General features: G+C 42.0%; 1 protein-coding gene across 1 annotated transcript in view; it reads right to left on the bottom strand.

The window, feature by feature from the left end:
• Positions 1-25,923, bottom strand: part of LOC135559454 (neurexin-3a-beta-like) — a 172,904-nt gene that overhangs the window by 71,123 nt on the left and 75,858 nt on the right. The window contains exon 3 of the mRNA XM_029687506.2: positions 12,183-12,354. Within this exon, the coding sequence (XP_029543366.1) occupies positions 12,183-12,354 (172 nt within the window). The remainder of the gene's footprint in view (positions 1-12,182; positions 12,355-25,923) is intronic.

Below are 25,923 nucleotides of genomic sequence, written 5' to 3' on the forward strand. Positions count from 1 at the left end.
ATGTACAAAAAGTGCTTTAATTTCAAAACGGTTCACTTGATATGGATGAAAATACCCTCAAAATCACTGTCCCAATACCTTTGGAGCTCACGGGTATACTGCACTTTTATGCTACTACTGAAATATACTGTTGGCAAAATATACAGTCTTGGTGTTAAAATGTAAACTTTCCATGGATTTCCTGCAATAAGACAGTATTCCTTATCACCTTAAAAATCTGTGAGTGTTGTCTATGGCTGTTTGTTCTGTCCTTCACCCTTCTCTCCAGCTCTCTTTTTCTCTCTTCCTCAATCATTTCTCCCCAGATACCAAGTAACTCATTTGTGCATTCACCTGTCTCCTCCTCCATTGTCCATCTCACCATTTTCTCTCTTGTCTCTTAAATACAGTCTTTACTTTCATAGCTTCCTTTTCTTTGCCATCGCAGGTGAAAAAACTACCTGATCACACACCTGTTCTTTTCTCTTGCAACAGCTTGACTTATTTATACATGCACTCACACCATTATCTTTCCTGGAGTCAGCTGATCGGGTCTCTGTGAGTTACCCTAACCTCATCTTGCTGAGATATTCAAATCACATGGCACCTGGGTTTATTACAGGTAAGGTGGCCATTGCATTGTGGTGCTCGTTCTCACGCCAACTGCCGTGGTTCTAAACTTCAGTAAGCGATGAGTGCAAATTCTCAGCTGACGGCAAAGTAGTCAAACCTTTTACACGGTGTTACATACACACACAACTGTAATTTTGCCACTTCATTACTTGACCTTACTTTTAAAAATACGAGCAACATAGAACAGGTTTATGCTTTCCTGCCAATCAATTACTTTTGAGATTGTGCACAAAGTTGCTGGAAGCAGGGAAGAGAAAGAAAGGGAGAGAAAGAAAGAGAGAGAGATGGAGAAACAACTTTTTAAAAGGGACTATGAGAGTAAGGGTGAGTGGACAGGCACAGTACATGCAGTTTGGTCTCAATCAGAATCTTGGCAGTGTTCCAGAATACTCCTGGAAAAGCGCTTGTCATCGGAGAATGGCTCCCGGCCCAAACAGTAATGAAGGTTGTGAGCTCTAGTGTCCCCTCGTTTATGGGTATGTAGGTGTTTCCAGGACAGGTGACACTTTACCTTCCATTTGAGACCACAGACATGGTGGAGAGAGATGAGTCTTTCAAAGATAGCCATAGAGAAAACGAATGTACAGTTGAAGTCAGAAGTTTACATACACCTTAGCCAAATAAAATTAAACTCAGTTTTTCACAATTCCTGACATTTAATCCTAGTAAAAATTCCCTTTTTTAGGTCAGTTAGGATAACCACTTTATTTTAAGAATGTGAAATGTCAGAATAATAGTAGAGAGAATGATTTATTTCAGCTTTTATTTCTTTCATCACATTCCCAGTGGGTCAGAAGTGTCACGGTTGTCATAAGAACGGGACCAAGGCACAGCGGATATTGAGTTCCACATATTTATTCCAAAAGTGAAACATAAGAGGTGCACATGCACAAACACAGGTGGGAAAAATATCTACTTCAATATGATCCCCAATTGAGACAACGGTTACCAGCTGCCTCTAATTGGGAAATATACAAAACACCAACATAGAAAACAAACTAGAACACAACATAGAAATATTAAACCAGAATACCCCCTAGTCATGCCCTGATCTCCTACACCATAGAGAAACAAGGGATCTCTATGGTCAGGCCATGACAAAAAGTTTACATACACTCAATTAGTGTTTGGTAGCATTGGCTTTAAATTGTTTAACTTGGGTCAAACGTTTTGGCTAGGCTTCCATGAGCTTCCCACAATAAATTGGGTGAATTTTGGCCCATTCCTCCTGACAGAGCTCGTGTAACTGAGTCAGGTTTGTAGGCCTCCTTGCTCGCACACGCTTTTTCAGTTCTGTCCGCACATTTTCTATAGGATTGAGGTCAGGGCTTTGTGATGGCCACTCCAATACCTTGACTTTGTTGTCCTTAAGCCATTTTGCCATAACTTTGGAAGTATGCCTGGGGTCATTGTCCATTTGGAAGACCCATTTGCGACCAACCTTTAACTTCCTGACTGATGTCTTGAGATGTTGCTTCAATATATCCAGATAATTTTCCACCTTCATGATGCCATCTATTTTGTGAAGTGCCCCAGTCAATCCTGCAGCAAAGTACTCCCACAACATGATTCTGCCACCCCCGTGCTTCACTGTTGGGATGGTGTTCTTCGGCCTGCAAGCTTCCCCCTTTTGCCTCCAAACATAACGATTACGGCCAAACAGTTCTATTTTTGTTTCATCAGAACAGAGGAAATTTTTCCAAAAAGTACGATCTTTGTCCCCATGTGCAGTTGCAAACCGTAGTCTGGCTTTTTTTACGGCGGTTTTGGAGCAGTAGCTTCTTCCTTGCTGAGAAGCCTTCCAGGTTATGTCGATATAGGACTTGTTTTACTATGGATATAGATACTTTTGTACTTGTGTCCTCCAGCACCTTCACAAGGTCCTTTGCTGTTGTTCTGGGATTGATTTGCACTTTTCACACCAAAGTACGTTCATCTCTAGGAGACAGAACGCGTCTCCTTCCTGAGCGGTGAGACGGCTGCGTGGTCCCATGTTCCCATTTATACTTGCGTACTATTGTTTGTACAGATGAACGTGGTACCTTCAGGCGTTTGGAAATTGCTGCCATGGATGAACCAGACTTGTGGAGGTTACAATTTTTTTCTGAGGTCTTGGCTGATTTCCCCATGATGTCAAGCAAAGAGGCACTGAGTTTGAAGGTATGCCTTGAAATACATCCACAGGTACACCTCCAATTGACTCAAATGATGTCAATTAGCCTATCAGAAGCTTCTAAAGCCGTGACATAATTTTCTGGAATTTTCCAAGCTGTTTAAAGGCACAGTCAACTTAGTGTATGTAAACTTCTGACCCACTGGAATTGTGATACAGTGAATTATAAGTGAAATAATCTGTCTGTAAACAATTGTTGGAAAAATTACTTGTGTCATGCACAAGACATTTGCGGATGGTTGAAAAACAATTTTTAAATTGTTTTTTAAACTTCCGACTTCAACCTTATGTAGGATTACGGTAGGTTTAACCTAATCCCATTCTATGAGCCAGCATCCACATTGTGGATGGGAGTTTTTCCTAGCCACCGTGCTTCTACACCTGCATTGCTTGCTGTTCGGGGTTTTAGGCTGGGTTTCTGTACAGCACTTCGTGACATCAGCTGATGTAAGAAGGATTTTATAAATACATTTGATAGATTGATTGATTGTTAAAGGGATACTTCGGGATTTTGGCAATGAGGTCCTAGTTAGCATTGGCTCGCAAAACTACCTCTAACTTCCTTCACACTGGACACAGAGACATAAAAATGGGTCCATCTGACTCTGGAGGAGTAGATAAAGGGCATCACTGCCAAAATCCCGAAGTATCCCTTTAACTATGAGAGAATTTAGAACATTAAGTAATTAAGTGAGGATATTAACAAAAATCTCAAGACCCGGGGATCCTTTAAGACATTGTAAACCAATAGCATTCACGGTCGGGTACACTCAAATCCTGTACCAATCTACTAGAAGCAACTTGCTAACTAATGAAATATTGGTGTGTAAAAGTTATCACCACATTTTTTTATCGGAGCTTCGGAGCATAACTTAATTCCCTATACTTTCAAAGCCTGAAGCCTCTTGTGAAGGAAGAAGTAATATGTGCCCTTCCCTCCCCTGGTAAGAGACTGATAGGTCAGCTATAATAGCTAGGCAATCACAGATTTGGCAAAGAGCAGCCAAGGAGCCATTAAGGATTAATACCTCCAAGCATTAAGAAAATAAAAAGCACAGATGTTTGGTGCCATTACCGCAGAACACCTTGGTCCATTTCCCCGTCTTTAGATTTAATAAGCTTTATGGTCCCCAAGGCGGCACATGAAAAAGTCTCACTTTACAGTTTGCCACTGTAGATGGCTGTAAATGGCTGTTTATGTTAGCACGGCATAAAATGTCTATACTAAAAACACCAGGACAAAGAAAGACGAGACATCCTTTGAGAAATACAGTGACAATAAGCACTAAACTGTATGGATGAGGTTTGAGGCTGGGGATGTCCTAAAATGGTTCCCGTATCTAGGCCTATGTGAGGTAAGGATTGTCAACCAAATAGATATCTCACAGGACACATTTTAAGACATAGCATAATTACAGTTTTACACATTTAACCCTTATTCCTTACATTTATGATAACCTGATGATTGTGGACTTTCAGGAAACAGCAGAGGGAACGCCCCCCTATCCACATCGATGGAACAGTAGTGGAGAGGGTAGTAAGTTTTAAGTTCCTCGGCATACACATCTCCGACAAACTGAATTGGTCCACCCACACAGACAGCATCGTGAAGAAGGCGCAGCAGCGCCTCTTCAACCTCAGGAGGCTGAAGAAATTCGGCTTGTCACCAAAAGCACTCACAAACTTCTACAGATGCACAATCGAGAGCATCCTGGCGGGCTGTATCACCGCCTGGTACGGCAACTGCTCCGCCCACAACCGTAAGGCTCTCCAGAGGGTAGTGAGGTCTGCACAACGCATCACCGGGGGCAAACTACCTGCCCTCCAGGACACCAACACCACCCGATGTTACAGGAAGGCCATAAAGATCATCAAGGACAACAACCACCCGAGCCACTGCCTGTTCACCCCGCTATCATCCAGAAGGCGAGGTCAGTACAGGTGCATCAAAGCTGGGACCGAGAGACTGAAAAACAGCTTCTATCTCAAGGCCATCAGACACACTAACATTGAGTGGCTGCTGCCAACATACTGACTCAACTCCAGCCACTTTAATAATGGGAATTGACGGGAAATGATGTAAAATATATCACTAGCCACTTTAAACAATGCTACCTAATATAATGTTTACATACCCTACATTATTCATCTCATATGTATACATATATACTGTACTCTATATCATCTACTGCATCTTTATGTAATACATGTATCACTAGCCACTTTAACTATGCCACTTTGTTTACATACTCATCTCATATGTATATACTGTACTCGATACCATCTACTGTATCTTGCCTATGCCGCTCTGTACCATCACTCGTTCATATATCTTTATGTACATATTCTTTATCCCCCTACACTTGTGTGTATAAGACAGTAGTTTTGGAATTGTTAGTTAGATTACTTGTTGGTTATTACTGCATTGTCGGAACTAGAAGCACAAGCATTTTGCTACACTCGCATTAACATCTGCTAACCATGTGTATGTGACAAATAACATTTGATTTGACCCATAAAACCAACTTGTTTCTTACACAACTGTCAACTGTCCTAGATCCTTTTAAAATGCAAATGAACTCAGGGAACCCAGATCCTCACCAGTACCACAGCTAACTCTTTACATTTTTGTAAATTACATTTAACAGACACTTTATCCAGAGAGCGATGTAAAAAGTCTTCACTACCCATTCATTTGATGGGCCTGCTGTGGCTCATTGTAAGGGTATAAAAGGCCTTGATTCAAGTGCAGACTCTCCCATTAAGCTTTTTCAAATGTAATTTCAAGTCCCCCAGGGCAGTGGCCAAACTAGCAATTAGATTGTAAATGACATTGATATTACAGGAGGGGAGGGAGATCAATGATGGTTGAATTACAGGCTTTACTAATCTGTAAATTAACTGCCAATTTGGGGGAGAGAGGGCTGGATAAAATGCCTAAATGGGCTAATTTCCAACCAAACAGGTACTGACTAGGCTATAGAGTCATCAAGAAGTCCCTATTTAGAAATGAAAGGGTTCTTGTCAAGTGTTGATCAGTGTATGTGATTGTTTGTGACTGTGTGTGTGTGTGTGTGTGTGTGTGTGTGTGTGTGTGTGTGTGTGTGTGTGTGTGTGTGTGTGTGTGTGTGTCAGAGAGAGAGAGCAGTAGATACACAGAAAGAAAGAAAGAAAGAAAGAAAGAAAGAAAGAAAGAAAGAAAGAAAGAAAGAAACGAAGAGAAAATGCAAGGGAAGTTATTTCCCTCCTGGCTCCTATTCCCATCAGAGTGTCCATGTCTGTGTTGAAGTAATGAGGCCGAGTGGCGCACTGTGGACCAGTCTGAATCATTAACGTGAGTGATACTGGCAGACCTAGGAGACGCTGAGGCAATGCTGCTCTGCTCAGTGTGTGTGGCAGGTTAGAGGGAAGATTCAGCTCTTATGGGAGATGTACTGTACTGTACTCAACACAGGAAGGCAATGAGACATCACATGCCAAAGGAGATGTTTCCAAGGGGGATGTTAATGTACTCAACACAGGAAGGCAACGAGACATCACATGCCAAAGGGGATGTTTCCAAGGGGGATGTTAATGGTATAATGTATCTCCAGCAGTGATAAGTATAATTTTTGTCTTGATCAGTTGTTGCCTAGTACTGTCATTTTGCTAGATAGGGCCATCTACTTTAAGTGCTGTCTGTCTTCCCAGTAGCCTATTTGGTGTGTGAACTGCTGACTGCTATTCATTTACAGATTATTGCTGACACGTCAACCAGGATTAAGGGGCAGGGACATTTGTGACTTGTTCTTCTGGTAGTCAGTGGCTGTATTGGAGGGGGAGTGGTTTCTCCTCTGCTAGGCAATCAGCAATTAGTACCGGGAGGTGTGCTCTTCATCTATGTAAGGCAATTAGCAATAAGTATTAGTACTTCATTCTCCCTGTTTTCTCAGCGGCAGCTGTAAGCGGAGGTCTCGTTGCAAAACTACGACCGTCGCCGACTGTTCTGCCGAATTGTTCAAGGAAGGAAGGAAGGAGTGAGAGGCTCCAGACCATTCTCTCACTTTAGTATCTTACCTAGTTATTTTCTGATGATCTCATTTTGCTCTTTTGTATCTGGCAACTTTGTGTTTTCTATACCTGTTCGCTCCTCTCTCTGTAAGCTTTACAGACGCTCACCACCCCTTGGCTGCAACCTTTCTAATTTAGTGTACTCTGCTCGCACAACCCATGTGGAATTTCTGGTCTCTGGCAGCTTTTAGAACTGCCTATCTGCGGTGAAGAACGGCGAGTTCATCTCAGTTTATGCTGGCCTTCAGTCCCCTGACTTTTTGGCCCTAAAGGAGACATGGAAAACCTCAGAGAACGCTGCTACTCCAGTTGCTCTCTCCTCATCTGACTAAGTTTTCTCTCATAGTTCGAGAGCATCTGGCCGTCGCGGTGGTGCAAACGGCTACTCATTTTTCCTATGTGGAGATTTTCTATTTTCTCTCACCTGTCCATCTCCTCATTTGAATTCCATGCTGTCACTGTCACTTGTCAACTCAAGCTTAACATTGGTTTGATCTATTGCCCACCAGGTGTACTTAGAGAGTTATTCAATGAGCCTGACACCTTAAGAAGCACATTTCCTGACAATGGCTCACCGCTCTTCGAACTTGGCGACTTCAACTGCCTGACGTCTGCCTTCAATTAATTCCCCTCGTCTCTTTTGACCTCACCCTTTCCCAGTCCCCTACCACTCACAAGACAGGCAATACGCATGACCTCATCTTTGATAGAGGCTGTTTGACTATTAATCTCACTGCAACCTCCCTCCAGGTCTCTGATCACTACTTTGTTTCCTTCTGTATCCCTTTTCTCCAACCCTAGCCACTCAGCCCCTACCCTGTTGCAATGTTTGCTCTCTATCTCCCACTACTCTCTCCCCTTCTATCCTATCATCTCTCCCTTATGCTAAATCCTTTCTCCCTCCTGTCTCCTGATTCTACCTCATCGACCCTACTCTGCATCCTATGACTCGCACTGTCCACCTTCCTCCCAAAACAGGGCTGTGGGCAGCTAGGCAAAACTGGAAAACTAAACTTCCGGAGGACCTATCATCCATTCACCCCTGTTCCCTACCTTCCATTCCCTCGTATCCACTGCAAACGCCACTTTCTATCACATGAAATGCCAAGCTTCTGCCTCTAACCCAAGGAAACTCTTTTCCACCTTCTACTCCCTCCTTAATCCTCTACCCCCCTTCCCTCTCTGACTTTGTCATCCACTTTGAAAAGGAGATTGATGACATCCTCTCCTCATTCTCTCAGCCTATTGAGTCCACTTGTCCCACTCACACAGAACTACCCTACGCCTTGACCTCTTTCTCCCCACTCTCTCCAGATGGAATCCTGCAACTAGTGAGGGAGGTCTGGCCACTGGACAACCTGTCCACTCGACCACTTCCCCTACTCCCTTCTCCAGATCATCTCTGGAGACCTTCTCCAATTCCTCACTTCCCTCATCAACTGATCCTTGTCTACTAGATGCGTCCCCTCTGACGTCAAAATAGACTTGAAAAACACTTGAGCGTGCTGTCTCTGACCAACTCTCTCACTATCTCTCTCAGAACGATCTTCTTGACCCTAACCATTCAGGTTTTATGATGTGTCACTCCACCGAGACTGACTGCTCTTCTCTGTGTCACCGATACTCTCTGCACTGCCAAAGCTGACTCTCTCTCCTCTTTTCTCATCCTCCTAGATCTATCTACTGCCTTCACCACTGTGAAGCGTCACATCCTCCTCTCCTACCTTCTCAGGGCTGGGCATCTCAGGCTCGGCCCACTCTTGGATTGCATCCTATCTGGCAGGCCGCTCCAACCAGGTGACCTGGATGGGATGTATGTCTGCACCTCATACTCTCACTACTGGTGTCCCCCAGGGCTTGGTTCTAGGCTCTCACCTCTTCTCTCTATACAAACATATATTATCTGCAAACATCAAAGCAGTGATTTCTCCTGCAGGTTCATTCTCTACAACATCCGTAGAGTATGACCCTACCTCACACAGAAAGTGGCGCCGGTCCTAAATCCAGGCGCTTGTCATTTCCCGTCTGGACTACTGCAACTCCCTGTTGGCTGAGCACCTCACTTGTGCCATCAAACACCTGCAATTAATCCAGAACGCTGCAACCCGCAGGTGTTCGAATAGTATCTTAAATAATCCTACAGCACACCCCCCCTTACATCACCTCCTCACCCTGAAAAACAAAAAATACTTTTGTGATGGTCACATTTTCTTCTCCCATACTAGTTCAGACTTGCTGGTAGCTACTTTATTAAGGAAAAATGTACATACTATGACTGTGAAATGTGATTGTTCCACCTAGCTATCACTGTTAGGGATAGGGGGCAGCATTTTCACTTTGGATTAATTGCGTGCCCATAGTGAACTGCATCCTACTCTGTTCTAGATGCTAATATATGCATATTATTATTACTATTGGATAGAAAACACTCTGAAGTTTCTAAAACTTTTTGAATTATGTCTGTGAGTATAACAGAACTCATAGGGCAGGCAAATTTCCAAACAGGAAGTGGAAATTCTGGGTCTGGTTGAATTTCAAGTCATCGCCTATTCACATCCAAACAAGATATGGATATGTTCGCACTTCCTATGCCTTCCACTAGATGTCAACAGTCAGTAGAATGTGGAATGAAGCCTCTAGTGTGATGTATGACCGGATGGGAGGGGAATTAGTCACTGGTCTGGCAGAATGCCAGTTCCTGGTTGCGCACATTACTGTTGATATCGCCTGCGCTCCATGACTCTGTAGACAAAAACGAATGCTCCGGTTGGAACGCTATTGGATATATATGAAAATAACATCCTGAAGATTGATTCTCTACTTAGTTTGACCAGTTTATTCGACCTGGAATATAACTTTTTGAAGTTTTCGTCCGAGTTCGCCTGGACCAGCGCCAGCTTTTGGACATAACCGTGCTAGCAAAAGCAGCTAATTGGACACTAGTAATGGACATTAATGAACAAAACAACAATTTATTGTGGAATTAGGACTCCTTGCACTGCATTCTGATGAAAGATCATCAAAGGTAAGGGAATATTTATGATGTAATTTCGTATTTCTGTTGACTCCAACATGGCGGAGAAATATTGTTACGTCTTAGCGCCATTTTAGATTATTGCATGGTATGCTTTTTTCATAATGTTTAAAAATATTTCGAACACAGCGGTTGCATTAAGAACCAGTGTATCTTTAATTATATGTAAAACATGTATCTTTCGTCAAAGTTTATGATGAGTATTTCTGTTATCTGTTATCTGGCATTTCTGAACATGGCGTCAATGTAAACCGAGATTTGTGGATATAAATATGCATATTATCGAACAAAACATAAATGTATTGTGTAACATGATGTCATATGAGTGTTATCTGATGAAGATTATCAAAGGTTAGTGATTAACTTTAATTTTAATTTTAATCTCTAATTCTGCTTTTATGACGATCTTTGGCTGGGAAAAATGTCTGTGTGTTTGGTGGTGATCTAACATAAATATATGTTGTGTTTTCGCTGTAAAACATTTTAAAAATCGGGCACGATGGGTAGATTAACAAGATGTTTATCTTTCATTTGCTGTATTGGACTTGTTAATGTGTGAAAGTTAAATATTTCCCCCCCAAAAAATGTAATATCCCACGCTGCCTTTTTAGCAGAATGTTGGGGGGGTGGCGCTAGCAGAACCCCTAGCCATAAGAAGTGATTGATACACTAACTGTAAGTCGCCATGGATAAGAGTGTCTGTTAAATGACTCAAATGTAATGTAAAGTGTAAGATACATTTCTACCAGTAGTTGCAGCTTCAGTGAGAGCTACATCTCTACCAGTAGTTACAGCTTCAGTGAGAGCTACATCTCTACCAGTAGTTGCAGCTTCACTGAGAGATACATTTCTACCAGTAGTTGCAGCTTCACTGAGAGCTACATTTCTACCAGTAGTTGCAGCTTCACTGAGAGCTACATCTCTACCAGTAGTTGCAGCTTCACTGAGAGCTACATTTCTACCAGTAGTTGCAGCTTCACTGAGAGACGCATTTCTACCAGTAGTTGCAGCTTCACTGAGAGCTACATTTCTACCAGTAGTTGCAGCTTCACTGAGAGCTACATCTCTACCAGTAGTTGCAGCTTCACTGAGAGATACATTTCTACCAGTAGTTGCAGCTTCACTGAGACACATTTCTACCAGTAGTTGCAGCTTCACTGAGAGCTACATTTCTACCAGTAGTTGCAGCTTCACTGAGAGCTACATCTCTACCAGTAGTTGCAGCTTCACTGAGAGCTACATCTCTACCAGTAGTTGCAGCTTCAGTGATAGCTACATTTCTACCAGTAGTTGCAGCTTCACTGAGAGCTACATTTCTACCAGTAGTTGCAGGTTCATTAGCTCGAGTCTTGTCATAGTCATACTGATACCTGTCAAAAAATGTCATATCAGAGCTGAACCTTCGTAAATAAGGCAGAGGGAGGGAGGGAAATTAAGAGTACTCTGACAGGGATAAGGCCGGCTCTTCCAAACTTTAAATAAAGCAACTGTTGAGGCATCACGACCAGTCCTGAGAAGAGATCACTCCATTTGTACGCAGACCCATTGCAAACCCAGAGAGCCTGAAGTCAGTCCAATTCCATGTCCATCTTTATTCATTCACTAAACAGACAGAATATTTGGCAGGGTTAAAACAGCAACCCACTCCAGAGAACAGCTTATGGTCCCAGCTTAACACTTCCTTAGATAAAAGTGAAAAAGTCTGAGGTCCTTTTCACATTACGGCCGAACTCAGGACCAACTGGAAACGTCAAAGATGTCTGATAACTCTTGGCAGATAATGGAAGTTGACTAGTCAATACCTATGTATTATTAAAAACCAAGAGTTCTGACATATTGCATTCATCAAGATGTCCCTCCACGAGATGCTGGAGATATTTAACATTTCCAGTTTGTCTCTGGTTTCCTTTCCTTAGCACTGCAAACAGAAGGCAGCCAAAATGCCTTCAAACTGTGGTAACTGTAAACATATGCTTGTAGGATAATGACAACTATGCACTTAAAAGCTTCAAGTAGACGAGGGAGGAACAGTAGAGGAGAGGTAGGCACTGAACGCCAGGGTGGTGTGGTCTCTGGGAAGGAGTTTAGAGGCAGATGGTGTCCAGTGAGTTTAGGGTACGTTTACAACTTATTGGATTCATGAGCTAAACCATGCATGTAAAGAGAATAGGTTTTTCACTTCCGAAAACCGGAAGTAAACACAACTTATGTATGCAAAGGTAACAGGCAAATAGCATAGGCCTACACCATGCATGCAAAAGTAGCAGGTAGGTCACAGCACAGGTTAAACCATGCAGGAGAGGGCTTACATACCTCCTGGGAAGTGTTCGTTGATGGACCAGTTGTCCACCTGGAGGGTGGCGTTGCCCCCATTCCTGGTGAACCGCACCACATGGTACTTCCCGTCATTCACAGGGGTGCTGCTCTCTCTCACACTGATGTCCATTGTGCCGATGTTAAACGTCACACCGATCTTCCCTTGTTCCTAGAAGAAGACACAAACAAAGAATTCATTTAGTGATTGTTTAAAATTTTTGAACAAATTTTCAGGCGATTCATTTGTTTTTGACAAATTACTATTTTGTGCGTCCCATTTCAGATATAGTTATTACTCTTTTGTTCAAGGTTTAATTATCTTTCTCTCTTTTCATTCTATTCGCTCAGTCTCTAATAAATAATACATTATATTGACCTTAATGGCCCCTTCTGTTGGATAACACACACACACACACACACATTTGTAAAAATCAATGGTGTTAAATAAACCAGAGAGAGAAACTAGATTAATGAGCAGTGAAGGCTCACACAGTCACATAGTGGAAGAGAACAGACTTGACAGTTCAGGTGACCAATTCCACCTACTCACTTTTTTCCACAGGAACCTGTGTTGTGTTACAGCCTGAATTTAAAATGGGATTTTGTGTCACTGGCATACCCACAATACCCCATAATGTCAAAGTGGAATTATGTTTTTAAACATTTTTACTCATTAATAAAACATTTAAAGCTGAAACGTGTTGAGTGAATACATATTCAACCCCTTTGTTATGGCAAGCCTAAATAAGTTCAGGAGTAAAAATGTGCGAAACAAGTCACATAATAAGTTGCATCAACTCATTCTGTGTGCAATAATAATGTTAAACATGATTTTTCATCTCTGTACCCCTCACACACAATTATCAGTGTGGTCAGTTGAGCAATGAATTTCAAACACAGATTCAACCACAAAGACCAGGGAGGTTTTGCAAGTAAGTGCCCCTATTGATCCTGTGTGGCTCAGTTGGTAGAGCATGGCCAGGGTTGTGGGTTCCATTCCCACGGGGGACCAGTACAAACAAATAAGAAAATGCATGCACTCATAAGTTGCTCTGGATAAGAATGTCTGCTAAATGACAAAACATTTATATAATATTGGTAGACAGGTACAAAAAAGCAGATATTAAATGTGCCTTTAAGCATGGTGGAGTTATTAATTTCACTTTGGATGGTGTATCAATACACCCAGTCACTACAAATATACAGGGGTCCTTCCTAACTCAGTTGCCGGAAAGGAAGGAAACTGCTCAGGGATTTCACCATGAGGCAAATGGGGACATTAAAACAGTTACAGAGTTTAATGACTGTGATAGGATAATCATCAACATGGTAGTTACTCCACAATACTAACTTAAATGACAGAGTGAAATAAGGAAGCCTATACAGAATAAAAATATTCCAAAACATGCATCCTGTTTACAATAAAGCACTTAAGTAAAACTGCAAAAGAATTGGCAAAGAAATGTCCTGAATACAAAGCGTTAAGTTTGGGGCAAATCCATACTAATTCTATAACATACCCTTCCCATCTTGCCAAGCTGAAATAAACTGATCCACACCTAGTGTTGCAAAAGTTCGGTAGCTTTCTCTAAATTCCCCAGTTTTCCAGAAATCCTGGATTCTCTGTTTATTCCCCATTTCCAGGAATTCTCCAACTGGGATTTCTAGAAAACTGGGGATTTAGAAAAAGTTAACATAATTTGCAACGTAAAGTTTTAGAACATTTAGAAATATGCTATGTAGAACAAATATGCCTCTCTGACATGCAGAATTAAGATTTAGGGAACAGGGAACAGAATCGAAAACAGGAAGTGATCTCTAGTGTTCCAGAACACTAGAGCCATGGGAACCGGTTAATAACATTAATTTACATTAATTTACATTCAAAGCATTATTTAAAGTCCCACAAAAAAACGCCATCATTGCGACTATGCAAAGCAATCACTCTGTCGCTCAGAAACTTCTCTTCCAGTGTCTGCCTGCCAGCATGTTTTCTAGGCTAGTTAAGTAAACTATAGTTATCACATTTCACATTGGATTTATTAACTACAAAAAGGCAAGACATGTTTTGAATTCTGGTGCTGCATCGCACAGATGCGTGTTAGCAAACTCTGGTCCAGGGCATGGAGCCAACTCTCAGATGTTCAAAGGTCCTCCATATTAGCCGCTCCCCCGTAGGTACACTATACAGTTGAAGTCGGAAGTTTACATACACCTTAGCCAAATACATTTAAACTCAGTTTTTCACAATTCCTAACATTTAAGCCTAGTAAAAATGTCCTGTCTTTGGTCAGTTAGAATCACCACTTTAATTTAAGAATGTGAAATGTCAGAATAATAATAGAGAGAATGATTTATTTCAACATTTCTTTCTTTCATCACATTCCCAGGGGGTCAGAAGTTTACATACACTCAATTAGTATTTGGTAGCGTTGCCTTTAAATTGTTTAACTTGGGTCAAATATTTCGGGTAGCCTTCCACAACTTTCCCACAATAAGTTGGGTGAATTACTCGCTCATCCCCCCCAAGCAGACACCTCAACGGCCCTGAAAGAACTTCATTGGACTCTATGTAAACTGGAAACCACACATCCTGAGGCTGCATTTATTGTAGCTAGGGATTTTAACAAGGCTAATCTGAAAACAAGTCTCTCTACATTTTATCAGCATATCGAATGCGCGACTCGGGCTGGAAAAAATATGGATCATTGATACTCTAACTTCCACGATGCATGCAAAGCCCTCCCTCGCCCTCCTTTCTGCAAATCTGACCACGACTCCATTTTGTTGCTCCATGCCTATAGACAGAAACTAAAACAGGAAACGCCTGTGCTCAGGTCTGTTCAATGCTGGTCCGACCAATCTGATTCCACGCTTCAAGATTGTTTCGATCACGTGGACTGGGATATGTTTCGGATAGCATCGAACAACAACATTGATGTATACGCTGATTCGGTGAGCGAGTTTATTAGCAAGTGCATATTGAAGGCAGCATTTGCGCAAAACTGAAAGTGCAAACCACTGCTTTTAATCAGGGCAAGGCAACCGGAAACATGACCGAATACAAACGGTGTAGCTATTCCCTCTGTAAGGCAATCAAACAAGCCAAGCGTCAGTATAGAGACAAAGTAGAGTCGCAATTCAATGGCTCAGACACGAGAGGTACTGTATGTGGCAGGGTCTACAGTCAATCACAGACTACAAAAAGAAAACCAACCCCGTCGAGGACCCCGATGTCTTGCTCCCAGACAAACTAAACAACTTCTTTGCTCGCTTTGAGGACAATACAGTGCCATCGACATGGCCCGCTACCAAAACCTTCAGACTCTCCTTCACCGCAGCCAATGTGAGTAAAACATTTAAACGTGTTAACCCTCGCAAGGCTGCCGGCCCAGACGGCATCCTTAGCCGCGTCCTCAGAGCATGCGCAGACCAGATGTCTGGTGTGTTTACGAACATATTCAATCAATCCCTATCCCAGTCTGCTGTTCCCACATGCTTCAAGAGGGCCACCACTGTTCCTGTTCCCAAGAAAGCTAAGGTAACTGAGCTAAATCACTATCGCCCCGCAGCTCTCACTTTCGTCATCACAAAGTTCTTTGAGAGACTAGTCAAGGATCATATCACCTCCACCCTACCTAACACCCAAGACCCACTCCAATTTGCTTACCGCTACAATTGGTCCACAGATGACGCAATCACAATCACACTGCACACTGCCCTAACCCATCTGGACAAGAGGAATACCTATGTAAGAATGCCGTTCATCGACTACAGCTTAACACCATATTACCCTCCAAACTCATCATTAAGCATCATGGGTCTCGACCCCGCCCTGCAACTGGGTCCTGGACTTCCTGACGGGCCGCCCCCAGGTGGTGAGGGTAGGAAACAACATCTCTACCCCCGCTGATCCTCAACACTGGGGCCCCATAGGGGTGCGTTCTCAGCCCTCTCCTGTACTCCCTGTTCACCCATGACTGCGTGGCCATGCACACCTCCAACTCAATCATCAAGTTTGCAGACGACACTACAGTGGTAGGCTTGATTACCACAAACGACGAGACAGCCTATAGGGAGGAGGTGAGGGTGGTGTAACCTCACACTCAATGTCAACAAAACAAAGGAGATGATCGTGGACTTCAGGAAACAGCAGAGGGAGCATAACGCAACAGACATAAATATTCCTAGAAAATATTCCTATTCATGAAAATCACAAGCAAAATATATTGAGACACAGCTTAGCCTTTTGTTAATCACCCTGTCATCTCACATTTTCAAAATATGCTTTACAGCCAAAGCTAGACAAGCATTTGTGTAAGTTTATCGATAGCCTAGCATAGCATTTTGTCCAGCTAGCAGCAGGTAACTTGGTCACGGAAATCAGAAAAGCAATCAAATTAAATCGTTTACCTTTGAAGAGCTTCTAATGTTTTCACTCACGAGACTCCCAGTTAGATAGCCAATATTACTTTTTTCCCAAAATAATATTTTTGTAGGCGAAATAGCTCTGTTTGTTCATCACGTTTGGCTGAGAAATCGCCCGGAAATTGCAGTCACGAAAACGTCGAAAAATATTCCCAATTAGCTCCATAATATCGGCAGAAAGATGGCAAACATTGTTTATAATCAATCCTCAAGGTGTTTTTCAAATATCTATTCGATAATATACCGGGACAATTGGTTTTTCAGTAGGACCGATTGGAATAATGGCTACCTCTGTATTTTACGCGAGAATCACTCTGGGAGCCATCAGATGACCAGTGGCGCAATGTAGCCGCTTACGGGTATTCTTCAACATAAATGCGTAAAACTACGTCACAATGCTGGGGAATACGGAGAAAAAGTAATCTGGTTGATAGCCCATTCACTGCTCAATAGGGACGCATTGGAACGCAGAGCTTTCAAAAGATGAGTCACTTCCGGATTGGATTTTTCTCAGGCTTTCGCCTGCAATATCAGTTCTGTTATATATTTGTACAGTTTGGGAAACTTTAGAGTGTTTTCTATCCTAAACTGTCAATTATATGCATATTCTAGCATCTTTTCCTGACAAAATATCCCGTTTACTACGGGAACGTTATTTTTCCAAAAATGAAAGTACTGCCCCCGAGTCACAAAAGGTTCAGCTAACCATGTGTATGTGACCAATAAAATTTGATTTGATTTTTTGTTCAAACCGGTTCAGAACTTTATTACAGTGGAACAGAATGAAAACAATTGGGGTTCTGTTCAGACCGAAACGATTGGAAAAATTGTTTTGGTTCCAACCCCTGCTTCTATCTGCAACGTTAGAGGCCAGGTGTTACTTACAACCTTCCAAAATGTACCGAAATGACGCTAAACCTTGTCAGCATCTCCTTTCTCCAGCCTCTCTTCTGTCAACCTCTTTTCTACTTCCCTCATATTTCCTCTGTTGTTAACCAGAGAGTGAATCACCTCCTTATCTGTATACAAAGCAGAATCTAAGGACAGATGATGAACAGTATCGAGGGAGATGTGTCTCATCATCATGTTGAGTATTTATCACCACTGATCAGAGAAAGGCACTGGGGGGAATCTAGGCCAGGGCTCTCAAGTTCGTTTGGAAGACATCAGACAGGAAGTGGAAGACACTGTACGGATGATCAGTATTAACAGGGGGATTGAAATTGATGAGGAATTGTTCTAGACCAGCATTTCCCAAACTAGGACTCGCAAGGATTTGAAAATAGGGTCGCTATAGAAAGTCGCCTACCGAGTGGCATCGCTACAGACCCGGGTTCGATTATGGGAGACCCATAAGGCGGTGCACAATTAGCCCAGCGTTGTCTGAGTTAGGGGGGGGGATCTGGCCGGCCGGGATGTCCTTGTCCCATCGTTCTCTAGCGACTCCTTGTGGCGGGCCGGGCGCATGCACACTGACTGTAGTCACCAGTTGTACAGTGTTTCCCCCGACACATTGGTGCAGCTGGCTTCCGGGTTATGCAAGCAGTGTGTCAAGAAGCAGTGCGGCTTGGCAGAGTCGTGTTTCGGAGGATGCATGGCTCTCGACCTTCGCCTCCTGAGTCCATATGGGAGTTGGAGCGATGGGACAAGACTGTAACTACCAATTGGATATCACGAAAATAAATACATGTCTGCTTGGTTCATAGAACCGTGGTTGCGAGGTTGTTATAAACAGAGCGGTTTCTGTTTTCTTCCTACAAACGTGGCTCTAATTTTTTGAACGATTTAAGCTACAAAATATTATGACCCCATTCCTGAAAGATAAGCCACTCATTAACTTGTACGTTTCCCTCTACAATTCCCACAAACCTCACAGGTCTTGTTAGAACAAAGTGGACAAGACCAGGCACTAAATCAGACTGGGGAAAAAATAACATCTGTTCTTTTTTTACACAGAAGATCATACACAATTATTGCCTGATGATCTTCTGAACTTCACAATATCTTTCTGATGCATTTCAGTGACAATATGTGATTGTGATGATATGTAGCTTATTGTACAGCCAGCAGCAGTAAGCTTATACAAATGCCTCTCTAGTGAATCGTTCACTATGAATGTACTTAAAAATAAATATATATATATGAGAAAAATGAACTACATAATTAGACATGAAAAATTAGCACACTTCAAGGATCATTGGGGGACTCCTTTAAACAGTGAATAAAACCAGAAGGCAACACTCCATCACCATGGCCCCTTTGAGATATTCCCTTAATGGTGCTGCCATTTAACGCATCTCACTCTAAGGCGAGATAAAGACACAGTGCATGATAGTGATCCGTCCCGTGGAGCGCGGCAGTGCGCTGCAGTGCAGAGCACACAGGGATGGCAGGGTGATTCCTTGGTGTCACCTGCACAAATTGATAAGTGGTTAAGAAATGAACAGAGCTTCCTGTGAGAGAATGGAGTGTAAACTGCTGAGAACATAATGGAGGTTTGGCCCTAGAAATGGCAGCCAAGAGGTGCAGCGAAGCAGAGATGACAAGTGTTTCATCAATAAAAAGCTGGGGTTAGCTATGAGTCAATGTATCACTGATGGAACAATACAAACAGTCTGTTCTTCAAGCAGTACAAACAACTTTCAGGGATAGAACAGAAACATGTATTTTTTTTTTTGTAACGTTTGGCCACATGATTCAAGTCAATATCTTGCGTTGGGTACCAGGAAATATCATGTTCAAATGGCAGTTACTCTGACCCAAGGTCAGGTTTGGGTAGTTACCGATTACATGTGATCAGTTACATGTAATGTGATTGAAAAAAACTAAATAAGATCAGTTACGTTAACAGCAAAAATATTGTCATCAGATTACAGAGACTTTTGAAAATGACCTGATTACTTCTTGGATGACTTTTAAATGTAGAAAAAAAAACTTTCTCTAACATTGAATTCAGCATTGAAAAAAGGGCACAAGTTTAAGTTAGTTCCAACTGAGCGAGTCTGAGCACAAGTCAGAGACCACTATGATGATGCACTAAATGTGTGTGATGGATGATCGATGGCGCCAACTAAACAGACTTTTTGGGACATGAAGGATATTAGCTAACAAAATGACACTACATGTTATAGCTGGGACCCTTTGGATGGCAAATCAGAGGAAGATTTTCAAAAAGTAAGTGAACATTTAAATCGCTATTTGTGAATATATGAAACCTGTGCCGGTTGTCCTCAAACAATCGCATGGCATGTTTTCGCTGTAATAGCTACTGTAAACGGACAGTGCAGTTAGATTAACAAGAATTTAAGATTTCAACCGGAATATAAGACACTTATATGTACCTAAATGTTTAATATCCATACATTTTATGATTATTTATTTGAATTGCGTGCCCTCCAGTTTCACAGGAAGTTGTCCCGCTAATGGGACGCCTAGCCCTAAGAAGTTTTAAAGGGAAAGTAATCCAAATGTAACTGAAAGTAATCAGATTATGTTACTGAGCTTGGGCTCAATCCAAAAAGTTACGTTATGTTACTGAGCTTAATCCAAAAGTTACGTTACTAATTTCAATTTTGGACAGGTAACTAGTAACTGTAACGAATTACATTTAGAAAGTAACTGTCCAACCCTGCCCAAAGGCACGATTTACAATTATTGATAATTTCAACACACACGAGACAGAATGAACAGCACATTCTTGTTTGGACTATGTGGTCTCTTAGATGGCGTATTCTACAAGACATAGCATTGCTAACAGCAATATCAGGGAATTTAAATGTTTTATTTAACCTGGCAAGTCAGTTAAGAACAAATTCTTATTTACAAAGACAGCCTACCCCTGCCAATTGTGTGCAGCCCTATCGGATTCCCAATCACGGCCAGTTGTGATACAGCCTTGAATCAAACCAGGGTCTGTGGTGATGGCTCTAGCACTGAGCTGCAGTGCCTTAGATCGTTGCGCCACTCGGGAGCCCACCAATAACAGGCAAGTGAAAGACATTTTTCGTTGTTGACGTCTTAGGCAAGTTGCTTTATATGAAATGGCCTGATATATTATTTGTCTTAAAAGCCAAAATCTACAAGGAATTAGAACAATTATCAACAAATATGTAAGCCTTTCACAAAGACATTACCTCTTTAACTATCACGACTTCTGCCGAAGTCGGTGTCTCTCCTTGTTCGGGCAGTGTTCGGCGCTCGACGTCGCCGGTCTTCTAGCCATCACCGATCCATTTTTCATTTTCCATTTGTTTTGTCTTGTTTTCCCACACACCTGGTTTTCATTCCCTCATTAAGTGTTGTGTATTTAACCCTCTGTTCCCCCCATGTCTTTGTGTGGTATTGTTTGTTTGTTTGACTGGTACGCGTTGGGTTATTGTGCCCATATTTTGTATTTCTTATGGTTTTTACTATTAAACTGCTCCGGCTATTACCTAGTTCTGCTCTCCTGCGTCTGACTTCCCTGCCACCAGTTTACGCACCCCTTACATTAACATGAGCTAGAGAAGAGTAAAAAGGCAATTTAACTAATGCTAGATAATTGAGGCATTTGGGGTTGGTAGTTTAGTGTTCATACAGAGTTATTTTCAAGCTCAGGCGCTAACACAGTGGTGATAGTCATTTTACCATATTATTAATAACATCAGAAAGGCCTAAAAGAGCATTAAACTCACCTCAACAGTATGCACCTACGTAGGTGTTCATACATTATGCACATTTGAAAAATGTTATACTGCATTCAAAACACATGCGTAATATGTATTTCACATGTACAAAACCTATATAGCACGCGTATAACTATATCAAGTGGTTATAGGGTCCTGCTGGAGGGTAAAAGTGTGTCTCAAAGTCAACTGTCTGGTGTATCTGTTCTATGATCATCTGCTTGAATAGAGCAGACTACGGCTCATTAATAATTTAATCTGCATGCCTTTCTTTTCAGAGCATCTGTGAGACTCAACTTGACACTGACACAATATGGTCTTTGTTAAAAGGAAATCATAACTACAGTTATTATCATCAAGGTCAAGAAATTGTGACCGTATGAAGTGCCTGTGTGTCCATGTGTGTTTGTGCATGTGTTTGTGCATTACTTTATCACAAACGAGTATGTGTGACTTTTCGCGTCTGTCCTTCTCTCCGCAGGCATGCAGAAAAGGAAGGAAGTCTATCCTAGATTACCATGGCAACCCTGAATACTGCATTTGTGTGATATTGCTAAAAGCAAAACAATTATGTTGGGTCAGAAGGCTAATGCCGTTTACAAACGCAGAAAATTAGCGGAGAAACAAAGGGTCACATAACTGCTCGAATTCAGTTATTTTATGGAAAGTTGCATTGTACTTTGCTTGTTGAAAATTGAGTTTAAATTGGTGCATTTAAAGAAGAAAGTAGAGTACCCAAAATGGATGGGTCTGAACATTAAGCTCGCATCTAAGAAAAAGCTATGCGGACAAGATAAGGTCAGCTAACTGGATCATTAGAATAAGATAAATGAAGATAAGGAGAAAGAGCGAGGGAGTAGGAGAAAGAGAGAGAAAGATGGAGAGATAGGGCGAGATAAACACAGACTCCTACCCACTAAATGGATACTTAAAGAGACGCCTAAATCAGCCGACTCAACACTGAACCGCAGAAAAAGCTAAACTTTTAAACGCATTGCTTTGACAATCAGCAGTAACTCCCTCAACATTCTCACAGAGAGGGGAAATAAACCATATGGTTACCATCCACAAACAGTCTTCAAGCTGCTATCACTGGGAGAGGAGGAACACATACACAAACACACACAGGCGCGCACCCCGACTGGGCTTTTTTTAAATGAACGTCAGTGGGTGGGGCAGAACACATGCCAGGGTTTCCATTAGCCGGTAATAGCCGGCTTTTGGACAACAACAAAAAAAAGCCGATAAATAAACTTTCCGCTGGCCAATTGTATGGGAGAAGAAGTAAATAGCCCATTTCGAAATAATGCTTTTCAGCCAATTCATTGATGGAAATACATTTGACTAGTCATGCTTATCGGTCTATAGGTTAATTTGCATAATTTAGTGGAATTAAATTGGAGCGTGCACAGTATATTCGTTATGTATCTTATTTATCACACTCATACGGCATACAGATACAGAGCCTTTGAGTGGAAAATCTGTCAGACAACGCAAGAGCGGCTGCTACAGCATCTCCCACAGCAAATGCATAGCCAAAGAAAGACATTCAAAGTCAGACCATATCCACGTAGGCAATTCTTTTATATCAACTTTCTTTCATTATCCAGTAGCCAAAGGCATAATCTTAGTCATATAAGCAACTCATGCTAGTTGTTGCACATTAGATCTTTCTAAATTTCTAATGGATATTTTCATCTCTGTCACATGAAACTACTGGCAGGTGCAATGCACATTTGACAAAGCTGTTTTCCGGCTAATTGCATTATGGAACGAACATTCGCGCGTAGCCTACTGCCTTGTGTGCATTGCTGCACTTATAATGTTAAGAAATAATAGTTTATCTGTTGCAACAGACTCATTGTTTTTTAAAGTTTAAAAAAAAAGTAGCCTAGGCCTACTTGTTGTATGAATTTGGGCTCTATCGTCCCACAACTGTCACAGAGTCTGTTAGGAATAGGCCATTTCTTTCTCGACAAGCTGATCAAAAGAATTGGTAAACATTTCTACTATCTGGGATAGTAGATTGACATAGGCTAGTGACTTTGCTCATCTTGCTGGCTGAGGAAAAGTACATGTGGACAGTTATTCTAACATCTTCAAATTGTGCATCAGAATTTGGTAAGAAGGACCGCACATCATTGCATCCTCGACTTGCATGTTCTGTTAATATGCATTGCTATTAATCAACATTTTATTTGCGTGGGTGGACGGCCTAATCAGGTTACGCACCCAAAGCATATGGGTCCGGTAAAATGTCTCAAATGTCTCGGTAAATTAAAATGCTGCTGGTCAAAATGTCCAGTGCCATATTTTCCTAATGGAAACCCTGACCTGAACTTACACCTCTTCCATCATCCTGACCAGGTCTACATGCCATTAACACATGCACACACACACACACACACACACATGCACAGACACACAAGCAGGCGCGCGCACCCACGAGTGCACACACATGCACGCTCGTGCACACACACTCAGGAGCTCCCGCGGCTGTGGCTTATGAAGATATCAAAGGTGTTGATGAGGCAGAACGAGCCTTTTAATTTACTGGCTGCTGCCGCTGCTGCTGCTGCTGCTGCTGCTGCCACTGCCGCTGTGCCTGCCAAGCCAGGCAGTATACTGCAAACACAGGCAGATGCCAGTCCATTTTAATCTGCTGAGAACTTGCTTGAATCGACAGTCCCTGTGAGGAGAGGAGGAATGGAGGAAAAGAAAGTGAGGGAGAGGGGGGTGGAAGAGAAATGAAGGAGAGAGGGAGAGAGAGCCAGAGAGTGAGGGAAAATAGAGAAGAAAAGGGATGAAGAGAGCGGTGAGAGCAAGAGAGCTGGAGGGAGGGAACCTGAAATTACCTTGTAATGAATCTGAAATGCTGACCAGAAAGCATGGTCCACACAGGACAAGACAGGACAGGACACTCACCGTCACACACAGGCATGCATGAACTGAGTACAAGGATATGTGCTCCATCATCATTAGTGATATTCAGCTATAAGGCTATATTACAAGCTATTCAATCACTCAATCAAATGTATTTATAAAGCCCTTTTTACATCAGCAGTTGTCACAAAGTGCTTTACAGATACCCAGCCTAAAACCCCAAAGTGCAAGCAATGCAGATGCAGAAGCAGTGGCTAGGAAAAACTCCATAGAAGGCAGGAACCTAGGAAGAAACCTAGAGAGGAACCATGCTCGGAGGTGTGGCCAGTCCTCTTCTGGCTGTACCGGGTGGAGATTTAAGAGGACCATGTGGCCATTAAGGCGAGGTCAAGCTATTCCATCTCTTGTGGGTGGCTGGAGAACGGATGAAAAATGGTACCTAGAGATACATCAATCTAGTTTTGGATTATTTGCACTTATGTATTCTACCTGGAATAAAACTGTCAAAATATCATTCTAAAATGACCCAGTTTTCACTTTTTTTTCAGGAGCGGTGTGAATAACCTGTCTTTCTAATCTATTTTTTCTCTCCCATTTGAGTCATGATTGTGTCTGGACCACATACAGAGCAGCATTCACTCAAACTCACGCTTCCCTTCCCTGCAATTTGTCTCCCTGTCAACACTTTGATTTGTGGAATGAAATTTTAAAAAATAGATCAAGTTTATCTGCAGCTTTAGGCAATGGGTTAATTTGAGTTAATATTGACAGCTACTGCTGGATACTGAAATGCAGAGCTGAGAAGAAAATAGTGAGATATATTTTGATTTACGACTTCTAAACTTTCTTGCTATTAGTTATTTTGGTGAAAAAACACATGGTGCCTTTAGAGATTTATTTTTATTTTGAAAGATTACTCATTTCTTCTTCCCATTCATCTGTCTTGCCGTGACAGCACTGTGGGGTTTCCTAACAGCCGATACAGGGCTCCATTCAACAACTTGCATTACATAAAAACACACCTTTTAAAACGTTTTTTATGTTGTCAAATGACATTGCAGGATTGTACCCATAATATAAGCTTCCAGTTTGCAGTTTAAGACATGCGTGTATTGTTTAATTTCTAATATGGGTCATGATGAGACATGGACAAGCAAGCAACCAAAATACGACACTGTTAAATGCGGATATACTGTTGATATCATGTTGATAGATCTGAAATTTTGACCACTGGCTTGCTTTACCAAAATCGTGACAAAGATGCTGTACATTGTGAGTGGGGATGTGTATTCAACACTGGAAAGGCGAGAACATATAGGTAATAGCCAAAAAAGAGGCTTCAACACCACAGGAGAAACCTCTAAAAGGTATTTTTTTCATCGTTGATGCTTTTATCCCAGCAGCTGTAATGATACCAGAGACAGAATGGTCCCCGTAATTGGCTGGCCCTTGTGTGGGAGTACTGTTTAGGGTACCGAAGTTTACCCAATGTACCGTATCATTACCATGCCTCGCTCTGTAAAAGCACATCCCATAATTGCCGTCTACAGTACTATAGTATCAATCGTGTTCTGAGACTAGAGGGTCCAGGAAGACAAGCAGTGTTCACAGGTGAACGACGCTACATGGCTAAATATTTTGCATTAGTCAGAGAGTCAGCGCTATCTGACACAGAACGCAGCAGCGAGACTTCACAAAAGTTTGTGTCTGTGTGACTGTGAAGAGGGGCTTCAGTTGGAGTTTTAGTGGATTGTAGCTAAACC

This window comes from Oncorhynchus nerka, linkage group LG18 (genome assembly GCF_034236695.1).
Source record: "Oncorhynchus nerka isolate Pitt River linkage group LG18, Oner_Uvic_2.0, whole genome shotgun sequence".
NCBI lineage: Eukaryota > Metazoa > Chordata > Actinopteri > Salmoniformes > Salmonidae > Oncorhynchus > Oncorhynchus nerka.